Here is a 19,027-nt window from a genome sequence, read left to right on the forward strand (position 1 = left end):
CATGGAAAATACTGATAAACTAAGAAGCTTTGAGTGTGTTGACGTCCACACAAGAGAAAATACATCATTCACCTCTCTGTGTTTAAAGTCACTGAGAAATCAAAATGGACAATTATTGTTTTTATGGAATGTTGCAGTATTTATTATAAAAGATTTATCAATGCACATCATTATTTGTTAATATTCAGCTAAATTTTTAAAGTTCACACTTATATTTGATGTTGTGACTGACAGGATGAGATGAACGAGCTCCTCCTGAACCTTCATTTAGAGCCTCATTTAAATACAGAATGAGTTCATTTGCATATTGATCAGATGCTTCAGTGCTCTGAGAGTGTTTATAGTGCTGTGAGTTTAACACTTCATCACTGACACACACAACAATCTTCATCAACATGACCTTCATCATCATCTTCATCTGGACTCTCACAGCATTTGCTCAAGGTTTGTGGAGCACAAGTTTGATATCAATTCATTTCTTCAAGTATATTGTCAAAGTTTTGAGTTGATTTTCTTCTTGTTGTGTGTTTCAGAGTGTAGAGGACAGATCACCGTCACTCAGAGTCCCTCAATGACAGCAGCTCAACCAGGACAAACTGTGGACATCAACTGTAAAACCAGCAGCAGAGGTGGAGATTCCAGGGGTCAGAAAGTAAAAGTCCTGCCATATTTTTATTCCACCCACTGAAGCATTAATGAGATAAATAAGTGATTAATTGAGTGATGATTGAGCATTATTGAAGACACCTGATGATAACAAGCAGAATCACCAAAGGAGAAAATCACAATTTTTAAGTTACCATCATCGAGGTCAGGGTTTGTTTTAGTTGAGCTCTTGACCCTTGCCTTTTTAATATTAGATTTTGTTTGGGCAGTTTTAACTGCATTAAAACCAACCAGACAAGCAAAGTTAAAAGATGATCAGGTGTTGGTTATGTTTTCTCAAAATCATTATTTGATCTGAATCACTGAGCTCATTTAGAGCCCAATCTCTGAGTTAGTTTTACATTATTGATTACAGCAGCACTGTGATTCTGCAGAAAATCAGCTTATACAATACAGAATTTTTTTAAAAAAAAAGTTGTCCTTATCACAAAAACAAAAAAAAAATTCTTTCAGGCACACACAAACATCAAGAATCAGCCTGTGAATCTCAACAACGGTGACAAGCAACATATTCTGATCAACAGATCAACTCTGAACATTAGAAAACAAGCTACTAAAAAGTCACAGAAAAACAGCAAAATTTTAATAGTGAGAATAAATGAAATTACTAAGACAATTAAGCTCATAATTTATTCATGCAGCAATGCATGATGGGAGCCATGGATGAATTTTGATTGGTGGCTCCCAGAATGCACTGCAACATGCTTTATGATGGCCACCACTGTTGAGATTCACAGGATGATTCTTGATGTCTGTGTGTTTAAATGAGCTCTGCTTTTTTTTTAAAATCAGAACTCTTAAAAAAAAAAAATGTATTGTAAAAGCAGTAATCAATAATGTAAATCTAACTCAGAGATTGGGCTCTAAATGAGTTCAGTGATTCAGAGCAATAATGTTTATGTAAAAACATAACCAACACCTGATCATCTTTTAACTTTGCTTGTCTGTTTGGTTTTAATGCAGTTAAAACTGGCCAAACAAAATCTAATATTAAAAAGTCAAGGATCAAGAGCTCAACTAAAACAAACCCTGACCTCGATGATGGTAACTTAAAAATTGTGATTTTCTCCTTTGGTGATTCTGCTTGTTATCATCAGGTGTCTTCAATAATGCTCAATCATCACTCAATTAATCACTTATTTATCTCATTAATGCTTCAGTGGGTGGAATAAAAATATGGCAGGACTTTTACTTTCTGACCCCTGGAATCTCCACCTCTGCCCAGCAGTAATGTGTATTATCATAGTTCTTTTGGACATTATTTAGCCTGGTACTTACAGAAACCTGGAGAAGCTCCTAAACTCCTGATTTATTATGCAAGCACCCTCCAGTCAGGAACTCCATCTAGATTCAGTGGCAGTGGATCTAACAGTGATTTCACTCTGACCATCAGTGGAGTCCAGACTGAAGATGCTGGACATTATTACTGTCAGAGTTATCACTACATCAACAGTAAATATGTGTTCACACAGTGATAAAGAGTCGTACAAAAACCTCCGTCAGTCAGAGTCACAGTGACTGAACTGATACTGCAGCTGCTCACACACTTTCACACACTTTCACACACAGAGGACAAACACAGGAACTACACATGTGCTCAAAACTGACTTATGACTGAAATCAGCTCTATTAGACTGTGATCTGTCCTGTGACAGACGGGTTTGACTCAAATATGCTCAGATTCAGAGAAAACAGTGTGTGTAAATTAATATATAGATTCATATGTTGTTTTGTTTTTGTACATTAAACTACACTAAAGTCATGGTGTATCAGTAACATGCAGATGTTTTTCAAGCAGCTCCTTCATCTAAAGCTGTTTCTAAATGTATTACTCATAACTCATTTCTCATGAGCAGAAGTGAAAGTGTTCCAGTTGAGAGCGTTGAACCAATCAAAGAGTGAAACTGTGAGTTTGAGGTGAAAATCACATTTGCATTGGCAGGTTTAGTGATTGTGATCCTCTCAGAATAGAGCAGCTCCGTCTCCAGTGACCATGTTCAAACCCCAAGAGCTTCATTTGACATTTCCTGCTAAATGCAGCTGTTCTCAACTATTACAATCAACCAAAAGCAGCTGAAACTTTAGTGCAGGACTTTGAATGAACGACACACTGATCAATGATGCAGTCGGACACAAATGTAACGCGTTCAGAAGCTTTATTGAATGAACAGCAATGGCAGCACATTGAAAGACTGCTTCAGTATTGAGCTGTAAATCACGTGACTGCTGCGAATCCTGCCGGACGCTCAGATACGGCTCGTCTGGACCGGAGAAACATCAGCACTGGGAGCTCTTGAGGAACGAGGCCTCGTGATCAGCTCCGTCATGTCTTACTCTGCAGACGAAGCGATCCGCGCCTTCCCAGCGTGCTTTGCTGAGGCTCAGGACGCTGCTGCGGCTGTAGCATCCGTCCCGCTCGCTCTCTGCGCTGGTCTGAACCCCCTCGGTGACCTCTGACCCGTCCAGCGTCCAGCTCACCGTCGCCCCCTGTGGAGAGTAAGAGCTGAGCAGGCAGAGCAGTGCGGCTGAGTCTCCAGAGATCTGCAGAGAAGAGGGCGGCAGCAGAGACACGGAGGGCTTCACTGCGGGACCAGCTGCACAAACACACACAAACAACACCAACGTCTTTAGATCATCAATTAGTCAGATGTCACACACAGTAATGGAGGAAAAATCACAATCATTTCATCTTTACAGAAATCCCACATCACTGCTTTCTTTCATAAACCACATAGTAATGATCCTGCATTTAAATTTCAATATTCTCAGTTCAAATAAAATATTCACTGCTACTAAATATATGAAGTATAAGATATATGAATAAATATAAATCAGTTCTCTGAAGCAGACATGATATACAGCAAATATTACAGTCATTTCATCTTTTCTGAATAAGGTTCAGTTTAATCTCAAACTCATTTTAAAAACATTGTCCACAAACTGATGATTTATATGTAGAAAACAAATTTAAATGATCATTTCATTATTAACTTAAGACACTCATAATTATCACTAAATGTAAGTTCAAATTATGAATTTTTCAGATCTTTCTACATAAGACGTCTACATAACAGAATTATTTTGTCCGTATCATCAAACTTTTGTTTCATGCATTACAACATTTCTGAATTATTAAATTTACCAAGAATTTTGGACACAATTATGTATTTTGAGAAATAATTGAAAATTTCAGAAAATATTGCAATCAATATATTAAAATACAAACAATGTCAGTTAATATAATATCTGAAATTACTCTTGTTAAAAGAAATAAATATATAAAAGCAACATAAAATATGCCTTGCAATGAAAAAATATAAATATCATGAAATATCACTGAATATAAAAATGTATTTGTAAAAAACCAGACAGATTTAAAGAAATTAGGAAACAATTAAATTTACTATGAAATATTGTAGTTAATTTTTTTTCAAACAATTTTATAATTTTTAAAACCTTTTTGCAAAATGCTTGTTTGAATAATCTAAAAACAAAACAATTATATATGAACATTTTTAGAGAATTTTAGAGACTTACTTCTGATGGTCAGTTTAGTTCCTCCACCGAAAGTCCACCACAGTGCTTCATTCTAGTGAAAGCGTCGTACAAAAACCTCCGTCACACTCAAATGAACACAAACTCCAGCAGAGAAAGAGACGAACGACACTCACACACACTGATATGAGACTCAACAGCAGCTCTTCTCAACATCAACATGATTTAGCTGAAAACACACACTAAATATTCATCTTTAAAAGAAATACTTGTTATTGCATGAAGGAGGAAATTTTATAATTAATCAAAAACTACATTCATCACATTTACAAAACATGTGTGATTTAAATTCTGCTAAATCTAATTAACGGCTTTATGATTAATTCTTTAGCCAGATTGAGATGGTCCTTCTCTATTGGATGACCTTTGACCTGTTCTACAGTATCATGATGATATCAAATCTGCAGCACAGGTATTAAATGCTCTCAGCATCAAAGTCTGAATGAAACTGATCATTAAAACAGTGTTTAGAGGGAGAAGATCCACCCAAAATAACATGAAGTAAATCAGGAGTGTCTGTTTCTGAAAATGATCAATAGAAATTTATTAGCAAAGATACTAAATGACAAAACAGTGTTTCTGCTGTCTTCAGGTAAATGATCTGGAGTGTGTTTGCATATTGATCAGATGCTTCAGTGCTCTGAGAGTGTTTATAGTGCTGTGAGTTTAACACTTCATCACTGAGAGCTTTTCTTCATTCAAACTGAAATTAAACCACCAACAATCAGAATGATGATTATCAGCGTCTGTATCTGGACTCTCATCCTTTCTGTTCAAGGTTCATTTACTCTTTAATAACTCAAAATGTGATTTATATGCATGTTTTTGATGTTCAGTACAGATTTTATATGGACACTTTGACTTTAATAACTGTTATAATTATATGATCTGATGAAATATCATTCACAGAAATTACAGGACAAGTTTCTGTGACTCAAACTCCCTCAGCAGCAGCTGTTCAACCAGGAGAAACAGTTACTATAAACTGTAAAACTAGCAGTGGAATTGGAGATCGTTCAGCGGGTTGTGGAGACTGTCTCGTCTGGTATCTGCAGAAACCTGGAGAAGCTCCTAAACTCCTCATTTATGACATTAGATCACGACAGTCAGGAACTCCATCTAGATTCACTGGCAATGGAGCAAATTATGGAACAGATTTCACTCTGACCATCAGTAGAGTCCAGACTGAAGATGCTGGACATTATTACTGTCTGAGTGTACACAGGATCAACAGTAACTGGGTGTTCACACAGTGATAAAGAGTCGTACAAAAACCTCCGTCAGTCAGAGTCACAGTGACTGAACTGATACTGCAGCTGCTCACACACTTTCACACACTTTCACACACACTCAAAATACTACAATCATAAAGAGATTCTCTAAGAAAGGTTTCCGTAGATCACTGCCAAGAAAAACATGATCACAAAACTTTTATAGGTGTAGCTGTAAACTGAATGTTGTATGCTATGAACAGAAAGCATGTTCATCTAAACTTGTCAATCATTATGCAAGAGCTTCATATATTAACATCTGTTTACATGACTCCAGTGAGAATATTCCTCCAGCGTCCTCATTCTCCAACTTTATGTCCATTTTAATCCAGAAGAGAAGTCTTGATGTACTCAAGATCTGGAGTTTCGTGACAGAAGCAGTTCCCTCATCATCACATGTTTACCTGCAGCATTATTGCTGGATTTTACAGCAACTCTTTCTGCAAGTTACATCGTTACGCCAGTAGATGGAGACAAGAGACTGATTTGAGCGAGTCAATGAATCTTTACCTGAACTAATTTGTTCAAAACACTGATTCATTCAGGAAAGAACAACTTGCTGCAGAACGATAGGCTGAGAAGTGCCGCATGTGATTAAGTTAGTCGTTATGCTTTCTCCAATGGTAAGAGACCCTCTTATCTCCCTATAATAATACAATCTCTGGCTTCAGTGCCATTCATATCCTCTCCCGTGGCCTCATGGGATAGTAAAATTTCCATTGTATGTCCACGTATTTTTCACCTACTGTTTTTCAAAATCTATGAATTGGGGCATACTATGTTGGCATACTGTTTTTCACATATAGCCTACAATATAGTAAAGAAGTATTTGCAGTGACAGTCTTCATGAATGAACAATTGAATCATTCCCTCAAATGATTCATTCAAAGCACTGATTCATTTTAGACACTTTATTCTACTGTGACTTCAATTGGAAATATTTCAGTTTGCCAAATAAAAACAGACAAAGAAACTGTGAAAATTAAAATTACTAAAATGTAAGTTACTCAATAATAGCTTCATGTTTATTAAACTGTATTACAGTAAAAGCAATATCACATTCACAATCGTGCTGTTGGTCTGATAATTAGAAAAACATCTTGCTCATGTGATGTTGCTTTATATCAATAAAGGATTCTGAACTTGAAATCTCAATGAAACCACATTAATCCTGTCACTGCTGAAGCGTTTGCATAGAGAGAGTGTTTTACATGAGCGACACACGCTTCAGTGCTCTGCATGTGTTTATAACTCTGTCAAACATCAAACATGATCAACAACTGTTTTTCACTAGAACTGAACCTACAACCAACAAAAATGACTTTCAGCACCATATTGATCTGGACGCTGGCAGTATTATGTCGAGGTTTGTGTCAGTAAAGATTACAGACATTATTTACTTCTTATTTTTATGTGTTGTGAAGATATATGGTTGTAAAAGTGTTTGTGATTTCTAATCTTTCTCTCTTGTCAGAATCTGTTGGTCAGGTGACAGTGACTCAAACTCCCTCAGAGCTGCTCTCTCAAACTGGACAATCAGTCACTGTGACCTGTAAATTCAACAAAGATCCAACCTGTTGTTGTAGTGGCAAACAGTGTTTTAGCTGGTACTTACAGAAACCTGGAGAAGCTCCTAAACTCCTGATTTATGGAACAAGCACCCTCCAGTCAGGAACTCCATCTAGATTCAGTGGCAGTGGATCTAACAGTGATTTCACTCTGACCATCAGTGGAGTCCAGACTGAAGATGCTGGACATTATTACTGTCAGAGTTATCACTACATCAACAGTAAATATGTGTTCACACAGTGATAAAGAGTCGTACAAAAACCTCCGTCAGTCAGAGTCACAGTGACTGAACTGATACTGCAGCTGCTCACACACTTTCACACACTTTCACACACACTCAACAGCAGAAACACAAATATGATCTTATTGTCAGCTTTGTTGAGCTTCATCAGTATTTCTTAAGATAATTAGAAATTATTTTGAAGTTATCATAATTTTTAGATCATTTATGGTTTATTTATCCTCATTTCCACTCACTCAATATTTTAAAGTCATTGATATTGTAAGACTGATGCCAGAGTGCCTGGACCAAGAAAGGGCCACTCTTTGAGAAAACAAAAGAAAATTAACATTTGAACTCTCTTGCAAAATTAGCATCCCCATTCGAGACGCAATCACACTGAGTCGATCACACCTCAGCATTTGCCTTAATCTACACCCCCCTTCCCCCATCTCTTCTCTCTACATGCAGAGATAACCTGAAATTCACCCAAAATCTATATGGTTTAATGTGAACAGTCATCAAAGAATGCTATACATGTTTGGTATCGTTTGAAATGTCTCAGTGCAACTGTACAATGGCCTTGTCTACATGGAAGTAAACCAAAGGTATTAAAGGTTTTAAGAGTTTAGAGATACTTTGGTTGCAACCATGGGTGTGCCCCTTTCCCAGGGTCTTTCATCCAAATTACCTCCTGTTCCACAGCAAGGTGCACTCAGCAATGTGTATTTTTATAATGTCAGGAATGCATCTTACTCTATTTCTGAGCATTTGATGTTTTGTATTGATCATCTTTGAATTGATTATGTAATTGGCATGATACATTTACCTGACTAATAAATTGTCACATTTGATTTTATTCTGACTTACTCTGAAATTATTGACTCCAGTAGATTACGATGTATCCATTGTAACCGCAAATCTGCGTCAGGTTAGTAACGGACTAAAGTCCAGTTTTGAGTGGAGCATAGGGCACACCAACTGTGATTTTAGAGCTCCGACTAACGCTTGGCATTAGTTCAAGTGTACTTAGACTGTAAAGGCTCAATTAGAATTAGAAAAGGGAATTTCCGTTTAGGACAACAAAATGTTGATCGACCAACCTAAATAGGGTGAACCTTAGCTCTGTTTAATGTAATGTTACTCTAGCTAAGTGTACATGGGAAACCATTATCAGAGATCCAAACACTGAAGGTGTCATCCTCGACCATTTGTCTATTTAACCCCAAATTTATCTGTGTATCATCTAGATACCCTGAAGACATCAAACAAGTGATCAACAGAATTTGGATTCATCAGATTGTTGAGAAGATATAGTTTTATAAGTGTATTGAGCCATGGCTAAATGAACTATCTTCTAAACGCTTTGACTAATTAAAATCCTTTTGATAACTTTTGTCATTAGTGTCTATAGATGACGTGCAAAATTTCGTGTGAATCAGTCAAGTGGTTTAGGAGATCAAAAAAAACTTTTAGCAACTCAAAATGGCCGACGGACTACAACATGTTGTACTAATGTTGTCCACTAGAGGGAACCACAGGAGAAGAAATCTATTTTTTTTCTATCAGTTTCCATCAGTTTAAATGTTTGAATCCAAAATTCACAGAACTTCATACACATGGACAACAAGACTTTCTGAGTAAACATGCCGAGTTTCAGGATTTTTTTTTTTTAAATCAGTCATTTATATGAATGGGATTCAGAGATGAAGGTCATAATACTAATGCTGTCCACCAGAGGGAGCCACAGGACAACAAATCCTTTCAGATCTCGTTATGAAAGTCTGTAAATGGTTCAATAGATTGACTTGTAGTATAAAAATGCATATAGGCCTAAATTCATTATAGTTTCATAAAGTTTAATAAAGCCCAATATAATTAATTATTTCCAAAATACTTACAGATCATTCATTTTCATATTAATATTATATTATACTATTGAAAGCATATTTGTCAAGTTGTCAGACGTGACTGAATGTATTGCCGTTCAATTGAAGGAAAGAGACAATATTATCTGTCTATTTTAATATAGTACATAGAATAATTCTTCCATAAAGAGATATTAAAGACTCATATTTTATTTGAAAAGACACATGGCCATTGCTGTACCATCTACTACACGATTCAAAGTGTTTCTGGATTGAAGTTTCTGAGCTGTAAAAGATCCCAATAACAATTCAAGCTACAGCCGAATTACAGTCGAGCTGATGATCACTAAAGCACTTTTGCTCATGTGATTTTGCTTAAGCCGCGCACGCACTTAACAATTGTAAGGCCGATTATGAATGTAAATTGATACTTATGACTGATTGCGCTCAAACACGTCCAGTCAGAGTCAGTTGTGTTCAGTCTGCGATTACAGTCGGTGTTCAAATTCCATGTGTAAGTATATAAATCTGCTTCAGTCGCAGGAAACAATCGCTGTATGTTGAGCTCAGTCTTAGAATGTTTTAGCTAATCGTTAAATGTGTGCCCGGCTTAGATGATGATAAGTTTCATCTACAGTTCATTTTCACACAGTGTTTTTACACATGTGGTTTGAATTGTTCTAAATTTTATGCTACATTTTTAAAGTTCACACTTATTGATGATTTCATGATACATATTTGATGTTGTGATTGACAGGATGAGATGAACGAGCTCCTCCTGAACCTTCATTTAGAGCCTCATTTAAATACAGAATGAGTTCATTTGCATATTGATCAGATGCTTCAGTGCTCTGAGAGTGTTTATAGTGCTGTGAGTTTAACACTTCATCACTGACACACACAACAATCTTCATCAACATGACCTTCATCATCATCTGGACGCTCTTATACTGCTTTATACTACAAGGTGAACAGCATGTATTTGGAACAAGTTAAATTATATAAATTTAACACAATTTTAAAATGTGAAAAATAATATATATTTTAATGACTGATAAATAATTTGTTTTTCAGGCTGTAGAGCTCAGATCACAGTGACTCAGACTCCTGCAGTGAAAACTGTTAAACCAGGAGAAAATGTTGAGATGAGCTGTAAACTCAGTACTGCTGCTACAGACTGCAGCCCACCCTGTGTGTCCTGGTACTTACAGAAACCTGGAGAAACTCCTAAACTCCTGATTTATTATACAAGCACCCTCCAGTCAGGAACTCCATCTAGATTCAGTGGCAGTGGATCTAACAGTGATTTCACTCTGACCATCAGTGGAGTCCAGACTGAAGATGCTGGACATTATTACTGTCAGAGTGTACATGTCATCAACAGTAAAGATGTGTTCACACAGTGATAAAGAGTCGTACAAAAACCTCCGTCAGTCAGAGTCACAGTGACTGAACTGATACTGCAGCTGCTCACACACTTTCACACACACTCAACAGTCCAGAAACACAAATATGATCTTAATATCAGCTTTGTTGAGCTTCATCAGTCTTTTTTAAGCTAATTAGAAATTATTTTGATGTTTTCATCATTTTTAGATCATTTATGGTTTATTTATCCTCATTTCCACTTACTCAATATTTTAAAGTCATTGATATTTTTGATCATGTTCTTTTATTATTTTTCTTCCTAATCTTAGTTATACAGTAAAGATCTGAGGAACTGAAGCTGTCGATCACACAGCGAGAGTTTATCTGGACACTTCCCAAAACTCCTGTTATAATCAGTGACGCTCTTACACTACACAATCAATCTCTGACTGGATTTACATCGTGTTTGCATTGTTAGTTATGGTGAAAGCATTTCTGGAGTGCAGAAATTTAGTTGTAATGACGAGATCACTGCATTCACACCATCAACAGACTGTCTGTCATCTGCTCAGTTTCTCATCACTGCAACCTTCCCTGTGATGAACAGATCGAAATATAAGGCAATAATCAACACTTTTCACCATTCGTTCATTTAGACAGCTGTAATAGTAAAAATGTAGTGATAGTATTCGAGAAGGTTTCACATGTAAACAATCAGAGCGCTAAAATCAGAGTGGAAATAGCCATTTATTTCTAAATTATGACAATTATTTGATGTAAAAATCATATTAACATTATAAGTGCACCTCAGGAAACATTATAAATAATAATAAATCAGTTGGTGAAGCGACTCAGACGCCTGCAGTGAAATCTGTTCATCTAGGAAACACATTCACCATGTCCTGTAAAAGCAGTCCTGACGTCTATCAGAGTTGGGATCATCAACCTCTATCCTGGTTCAGTGATAAAGAGTCAAAAACCTCCGTCAGTCAGAGTCACAGTGATTTGTGCTAGAAACACTGAATAAGTTCATTCACAAATATGAGGCTGCAGCAGATGAGAAGATTTGAAGTCAATAACATCATTTTAGAGCTTCAGACGACTGAGAATATCGAGCACAGGTGAGATTATCAGAGATCCAAACACTGAAGGGTTCATCCTAGACCATTTGTCTATTTAACCCCAAATTTATCTGTGTATCATCTAGATACCCTGAAGACATCAAACAAGTGATCAACAGAATTTGGATTCATCAGATTGTTGAGAAGATATAGTTTTATAAGTGTATTGAGCCATGGCTAAATGAACTATCTTCTAAACGCTTTGACTAATTCAAATCCTTTTGATAACTTTTGTCATTAGTGTCTATAGATGACGTGCAAAATTTCGTGTGAATCGGTTTAGGAGATTAAAAAAAGTTTTTGGAAACTCAAAATGGCCGATGGACTACAACATGTTGTACTAATGTTGTCCACTAGAGGGAACCACAGGAGAAGAAATCTATTTTTCTATCAGTTTCCATCAGTTTGAATGTTTGAATCCAAAATTCACAGAACTTCATACACATGGACAACAAGACTTTCTGAGTAAACATGCCGAGTTTCAGGAACTTTTTTTAAATCAGTCATTTATATGAATGGGATTCAGAGATGAAGGTCATAATACTAATGCTGTCCACCAGAGGGAGCCACAGGACAACAAATCCTTTCAGATCTCGTTATGAAAGTCTGTAAATGGTTCAATAGATTGACTTGTAGTATAAAAAATTCATATAGGCCTAAATTCATTATAGTTTCATAAAGTTTAATAAAGCCCAATATAATTAGTTCGCAAAAAAACTATCTCCAAAATACTTACAGATCATTCATTTTTATATTAATATTCATTTTATACTATACTATTGAAAACATATTTGTTGTTGCCAGACGTGACTGAATGTATTGCCGTTCAATTGAAGGAAAGAGACAATATTATCTGTCTATTTTAATATAGTACATAGAATAATACTTCCATAAAGAGATACTTAAAGACTCATATTTTATTTGAAAAGACACATGACCATTGCTGTACCGTCTACTACACGATTCAAAGTGTTTCTGGACTGAAGTTTCTGAGCTCAAAACTGACTTATGTGTGCACAGTCCAGCACAAATAAATAAAATAAAAATGTGATAATGTCCACCTCCATCAGCATCATCATCAAAAATATTTCAATAGAAGTGAAGCGAATTGTGATTTTTCTTGCTCAGTGACAAGTTGAGAAAGGAAATGATTTTAGTAGGAACTAAACCTGTAACGAGGTTATTTAAATCGACACACTACCCGGTCAACATATATATGTGTGCCCCACATGGTCTAAGCTTGGGCTACATGGGTACCAAGTGGGGATGGTCCTAAAATGGGCATCTTATCTGGAGCCCACTTGAGTCAAATAAGTAGGTCCTACATGGATGAAAACAGGTGGGCTCCAAATGTGGGTTACTAACTGGAAATGTGTGCATGGGCCTCAAATGGGCAACACTAATGGGTTAGACATGGGCAAACACAATCAGTTCCATCCCAGCCAGCATGTCATTGTGGGCATCATATGGGTTTTTGATGGACTGTCACTTGGACCCTACATGGGCAACCCAAATGGGGCCCAGAGAAATTTGTCCATCAGATACACAAGGGCCCTGTGTATGTTAGTCTATAGGGCACATGATGGGTCCATAGTGGCCCATTTAGATGTTTAATATATGGGCTAATTTGGGTCTCAAATGGCTGCTAATAATGGGACCACACAAAAACCTTATGGGGACCATATGGATGATCACAATGGAGCCACAAATGGCCCTATATTATGGTCTTTTTCATACAATTGTAAATTAGGCACCATTTATTAATTTCAAAATTCACTGTCAAACCACTCAAGCTCTGTTATAATGTTTTTATTCACCTGTACCTGACCAAGAACCAACAAAAAAGTTAATTTGCAGGTTCCACTTTTATATATAAAGATTAAAGAATGAAAAGACAAAATGCAACTTATATGGTAGAAAGAAAGAAAGAAAGAAAGAAAGAAAGAAAGAAAGAAAGAAAGAAAGAAAGAAAGAAAGAAAGAAAGAAAGAAAGAAAGAAAGAAAGAAAGAAAGAAAGAAAGAAAGAAAGAAAGAAAGAAAGAAAGAGCCAGGAGTTGTTTCTAAGTGCAGTTTTCATGTTCTCAGCGTGGGTTTCCTCAAGGTCCTCTGCTTTCTCCCACAGTCCAAAGACATTCAGGTTAGGAGGACTGGATATGAGAGTGAGTGTCAAGAGGAGCATCCAGTGTAAAATCTGTACAGGCCGAATCAAATGTGAGCGTGCAGAAGTGGACCTTAGATGAGCGTTTTTTGGTCAGGTACAGGATTATAAAAACAAAACAGAGCTTGAGTGGTTTGAAAGATAATTTTGCATAGTAGCTCATTATTTGACCCATTTGAATCTTTAAAGAAATTAATAAACGGGGCCCAATTTTCACCCAACGAGGACCCACGAAAAACCATCATAGGGCCATTTATTGGTCCAGTGTGATCACCCATGTGTAGCCCAACTTGGCCCTGTTATTATCAGAACCCCTTTGGGCCAAATATAGGAACTTAAACCTGTCACTGCTGAAGCGTTTGCATAGAGAGAGTGTTTTACATGAGCGACACACGCTTCAGTGCTCTGCATGTGTTTATAACTCTGTCAAACATCAAACATGATCAACAACTGTTTTTCACTAGAACTGAACCTACAACCAACAAAAATGACTTTCAGCACCATATTGATCTGGACGCTGGCAGTATTATGTCGAGGTTTGTGTCAGTCAAGATTACAGACATTATTTACTTGTTATTTTTATGTGTTGTGAAGATATATGGTTGTAAACGTGTTTGTGATTTCTAATCTTTCTCTCTTGTCAGAATCTGTTGGTCAGGTGACAGTGACTCAAACTCCCTCAGAGCTGCTCTCTCAAACTGGACAATCAGTCACTGTGACCTGTAAAACTAGCAGAGATCCAACCTGTTGTTGTAGTGGCAAACAGTGTTTTAGCTGGTACTTACAGAAACCTGGAGAAGCTCCTAAACTCCTGATTTATGGAACAAGCACCCTCCAGTCAGGAACTCCATCTAGATTCAGTGGCAGTGGATCTAACAGTGATTTCACTCTGACCATCAGTGGAGTCCAGACTGAAGATGCTGGACATTATTACTGTCAGAGTTATCACTACATCAACAGTAAATATGTGTTCACACAGTGATAAAGAGTCGTACAAAAACCTCCGTCAGTCAGAGTCACAGTGACTGAACTGATACTGCAGCTGCTCACACACTTTCACACACTTTCACACACAGAGGACAAACACAGGAACTACACATGTGCTCAAAACTGACTTATGACTGAAATCAGCTCTATTAGACTGTGATCTGTCCTGTGACAGACGGGTTTGACTCAATTATGCTCAGAATCAGAGAAAACAGAGTGTGTAAATTAATATGTAGATTCAAATGTTGTTTTGTTTTTGTACATTAAACTACACTAAAGTCATGGTGTATCAGTAACATGCAGATGTTTTTCAAGCAGCTCCTTCATCTAAAGCTGTTTCTAAATGTATTACTCATAACTCATTTCTCATGAGCAGAAGTGAAAGTGTTCCAGTTGAGAGCGTTGAACCAATCAAAGAGTGAAACTGTGAGTTTGAGGTGAAAATCACATTTGCATTGGCAGGTTTAGTGATTGTGATCCTCTCAGAATAGAGCAGCTCCGTCTCCAGTGACCATGTTCAAACCCCAAGAGCTTCATTTGACATTTCCTGCTAAATGCAGCTGTTCTCAACTATTACAATCAATCAAAAGCAGCTGAAACTTTAGTGCAGGACTTTGAATGAACGACACACTGATCAATGATGCAGTCGGACACAAATGTAACGCGTTCAGAAGCTTTATTGAATGAACAGCAATGGCAGCACATTGAAAGACTGCTTCAGTATTGAGCTGTAAATCACGTGACTGCTGCGAATCCTGCCGGACGCTCAGATACGGCTCGTCTGGACCGGAGAAACATCAGCACTGGGAGCTCTTGAGGAACGAGGCCTCGTGATCAGCTCCGTCATGTCTTACTCTGCAGACGAAGCGATCCGCGCCTTCCCAGCGTGCTTTGCTGAGGCTCAGGACGCTGCTGCGGCTGTAGCGTCCGTCCCGCTCGCTCTCTGCGCTGGTCTGAACCCCCTCGGTGACCTCTGACCCGTCCAGCGTCCAGCTCACCGTCGCCCCCTGTGGAGAGTAAGAGCTGAGCAGGCAGAGCAGTGCGGCTGAGTCTCCAGAGATCTGCAGAGAAGAGGGCGGCAGCAGAGACACGGAGGGCTTCACTGCGGGACCAGCTGCACAAACACACACAAACAACACCAACGTCTTTAGATCATCAATTAGTCAGATGTCACACACAGTAATGGAGGAAAAATCACAATCATTTCATCTTTACAGAAATTCCACATCACTGCTTTCTTTCATAAACCACATAGTAATGATCCTGCATTTACATTTCAATATTCTCAGTTCAAATAAAATATTCACTGCTACTAAATATATGAAGTATAAGATATATGAATAAATATAAATCAGTTCTCTGAAGCAGACATGATATACAGCAAATATTACAGTCATTTCATCTTTTCTGAATAAGGTTCAGTTTAATCTCAAACTCATTTTAAAAACATTGTCCACAAACTGATGATTTATATGTAGAAAACAAATTTAAATGATCATTTCATTATTAACTTAAGACACTCACAATCATAATCATCAGCAAATGTAAGATAAAATTAAATTAAATTTTTCAAATCTTTCTCTTTGTCTGATGATGACGTCTACAAAATTATAATTATTTTGTCCGTATCATCAAACTTTTGTTTCACGCATTACAACATTTCTGAATTATTAAATTTACCAAAAATTATGGACACAATTATGTATTTTGAGAAATAATTGAAAATATCAGAAAACATTGCAATCAATATATTAAAAAATAAAGAATGTTAGTTAATATAATATCTGAAATTACTCATGTAAAAAGAAATAAATATTTAAAAGCAACATAAAATATGCCTTGCAATGAAAAAAAGATAAATATCATGAAATATCACTGAATATAAACATGTAATTGTGAAACAGCAGACAAATTTAAAGAAACTATGAAACAAATAACTTCACCATGAAATTTTGCAGTTAATTTTTTTTCAAACTATTTTATCATTTTTAAAACCTTGTTGTAAAATGCTTGTTTGAATAATCTAAAAACAAAACAATTATATATAAACATTTTTAGAGAATTTTAGAGACTTACTGATGGTCAGTTTAGTTCCTCCACCGAAAGTGTACCACAGTGCTTTATTCTAGTGAAAGCGTCGTACAAAAACCTCCGTCACACTCAAATGAACACAAACTCCAGCAGAGAAAGAGACGAACGACACTCACACACACTGATATGAGACTCAACAGCAGCTCTTCTCAACATCAGCATAATTGAGCTGAAAACACACACTAAATATTCATCTTTAAAAGAAATACTTGTTATTGCATGAAGGATGAAATCATTTGTTTCATAATTAGTCCTAAAATGCATTGATCACATTTACAAAACATGTGACTTAAACTCCACTAATTCTATTAAACTGCTTTATAATGAAGTCTTCAGCCAGATTTAGATGGTCATTCTCTATTGGATGACCTTTGACCTGTTCTACAGTATCATGATGATATCAAATCTGCAGCACAGGTATTAAATGCTCTCAGCATCAAAGTCTGAATGAAACTGATCATTAAAACAGTGTTTAGAGGGAGAAGATCCACCCAAAATAACATGAAGTAAATCAGGAGTGTCTGTTTCTGAAAATGATCAATAGAAATTTATTAGCAAAGATACTAAATGACAAAACAGTGTTTCTGCTGTCTTCAGGTAAATGATCTGGAGTGTGTTTGCATATTGATCAGATGCTTCAGTGCTCTGAGAGTGTTTATAGTGCTGTGAGTTTAACACTTCATCACTGACACACACAACAATCTTCATCAACATGACCTTCATCATCATCTTCATCTGGACTCTCACAGCGTTTGCTCAAGGTTTGTGGAGCACAAGTTTGATATCAATTCATTTCTTCAAGTATATTGTCAAAGTTTTGAGTTGATTTTCTTCTTGTTGTGTGTTTCAGAGTGTAGAGGACAGATCACCGTCACTCAGAGTCCCTCAATGACAGCAGCTCAACCAGGACAAACTCTGAACATCAACTGTAAAACCAGCAAAGATGTGTACAGGGATAGTGATGGGGATGATTGTTTATTCTGGTACTTACAGAAACCTGGAGAAGCTCCTAAACTCCTGATTTATTTTGTAAACACCCTCCAGTCAGGAACTCCATCTAGATTCAGTGGCAGTGGATCTAACAGTGATTTCACTCTGACCATCAGTGGAGTCCAGACTGAAGATGCTGGACATTATTACTGTCAGAGTTTACACAGTGGTCCAGTGATCACACAGTGATAAAGAGTCGTACAAAAACCTCCGTCAGTCAGAGTCACAGTGACTGAACTGATACTGCAGCTGCTCACACACTTTCACACACTTTCACACACACTCAACAGACACTAAATCATAAAGAGATTCTCTCAGAAAGGTTTCTTTAGATCACTGTAAACTGAACACAATCACAAACTTCAGCAAATGTAGTTGTAAACAGAAGCATGTATGTTCATTCATCTTCAGCTGTCAATCATAACACAAGAGCAGCATATATAAACAGCAGCTTACGTCACTCCAGTGAGAATATTCTTCCTGCGTCCCTCCATCACTCCATCTCCACCTTTATGTCCATTTTAATTCATTTCAGAAGTCCTGATGTTCATAGTCGAGTCTTGTGACAGAAACAGATCCTCCATCATGGACACGACAGATGTGTTTACCTGCAGCATTAGTGCTGGTGATTTACAGACTCTTTCTGCAAGTTACATCGTTACGCCAGTAGATGGAGACAAGAGACTGACTTTATGAGTGAATCAATGAATCATTAATCAACTAATTTGTTCAAAACACTGAATCATTCAGGAAAGAAACAAGCATATTTGATGGCTCTGTCCCAATGAAGAGGCTGCATGTTCGTTCTGAAGATCAACCAATGAAATGATCCTTCACAGCCACACTGAAATGTTATTGGTTCACGCTATAGTCAGTCTCTGAAGGCAGGAAATCAACTCCTTTTTTCCCTTATTAATTTAATTATTGCTCCAATCCTCTGACATCATATAATTGTATTTTATTTCATATATATATGGCTCAGAATATCAAGTCAAACAGTGAAACTGAGTGGAGTTAAACTCATTTGCATCACATTTGTGATTGTGTTCCTCTGAGAATTGAGCAGATCTCGTTTCATCATGTATCTGCAGGTGTTTTCATGCTCCATTGAGTGAAGTTTATTTATAAAATATGAGCTAAAGCCCTGATCCAATGAAAGAGCC

General features: G+C 36.9%; 4 gene segments (V, D, J or C); all 4 read left to right on the plus strand.

Annotated features, from left to right (window-relative positions):
• The first annotated feature begins 5,482 nt into the window (after window positions 1–5,482).
• LOC137014349 (immunoglobulin kappa variable 1-8-like) lies at window positions 5,483–8,161 on the plus strand. The segment is given in 3 exon segments: window positions 5,483–6,115; window positions 6,787–6,858; window positions 6,967–8,161. Coding segments are annotated over 2 exon segments (387 nt in total).
• A 1,870-nt stretch (window positions 8,162–10,031) lies between these two features.
• LOC137014240 (Ig kappa chain V-III region ABPC 22/PC 9245-like) lies at window positions 10,032–10,682 on the plus strand. The segment is given in 2 exon segments: window positions 10,032–10,116; window positions 10,224–10,682. Coding segments are annotated over 2 exon segments (381 nt in total).
• Window positions 10,683–13,735: 3,053 nt separating this feature from the next.
• LOC137014351 (immunoglobulin kappa variable 1-8-like) lies at window positions 13,736–14,926 on the plus strand. The segment is given in 2 exon segments: window positions 13,736–14,332; window positions 14,441–14,926. Coding segments are annotated over 2 exon segments (435 nt in total).
• Window positions 14,927–17,112: 2,186 nt separating this feature from the next.
• LOC137014356 (immunoglobulin kappa variable 4-1-like) lies at window positions 17,113–18,635 on the plus strand. The segment is given in 2 exon segments: window positions 17,113–17,635; window positions 17,725–18,635. Coding segments are annotated over 2 exon segments (378 nt in total).
• The last annotated feature ends 392 nt before the right edge of the window (window positions 18,636–19,027 follow it).

The sequence above is a fragment of the Chanodichthys erythropterus genome, chromosome 23 (assembly GCF_024489055.1).
Source record: "Chanodichthys erythropterus isolate Z2021 chromosome 23, ASM2448905v1, whole genome shotgun sequence".
Taxonomy (NCBI): Eukaryota; Metazoa; Chordata; class Actinopteri; order Cypriniformes; family Xenocyprididae; genus Chanodichthys; species Chanodichthys erythropterus.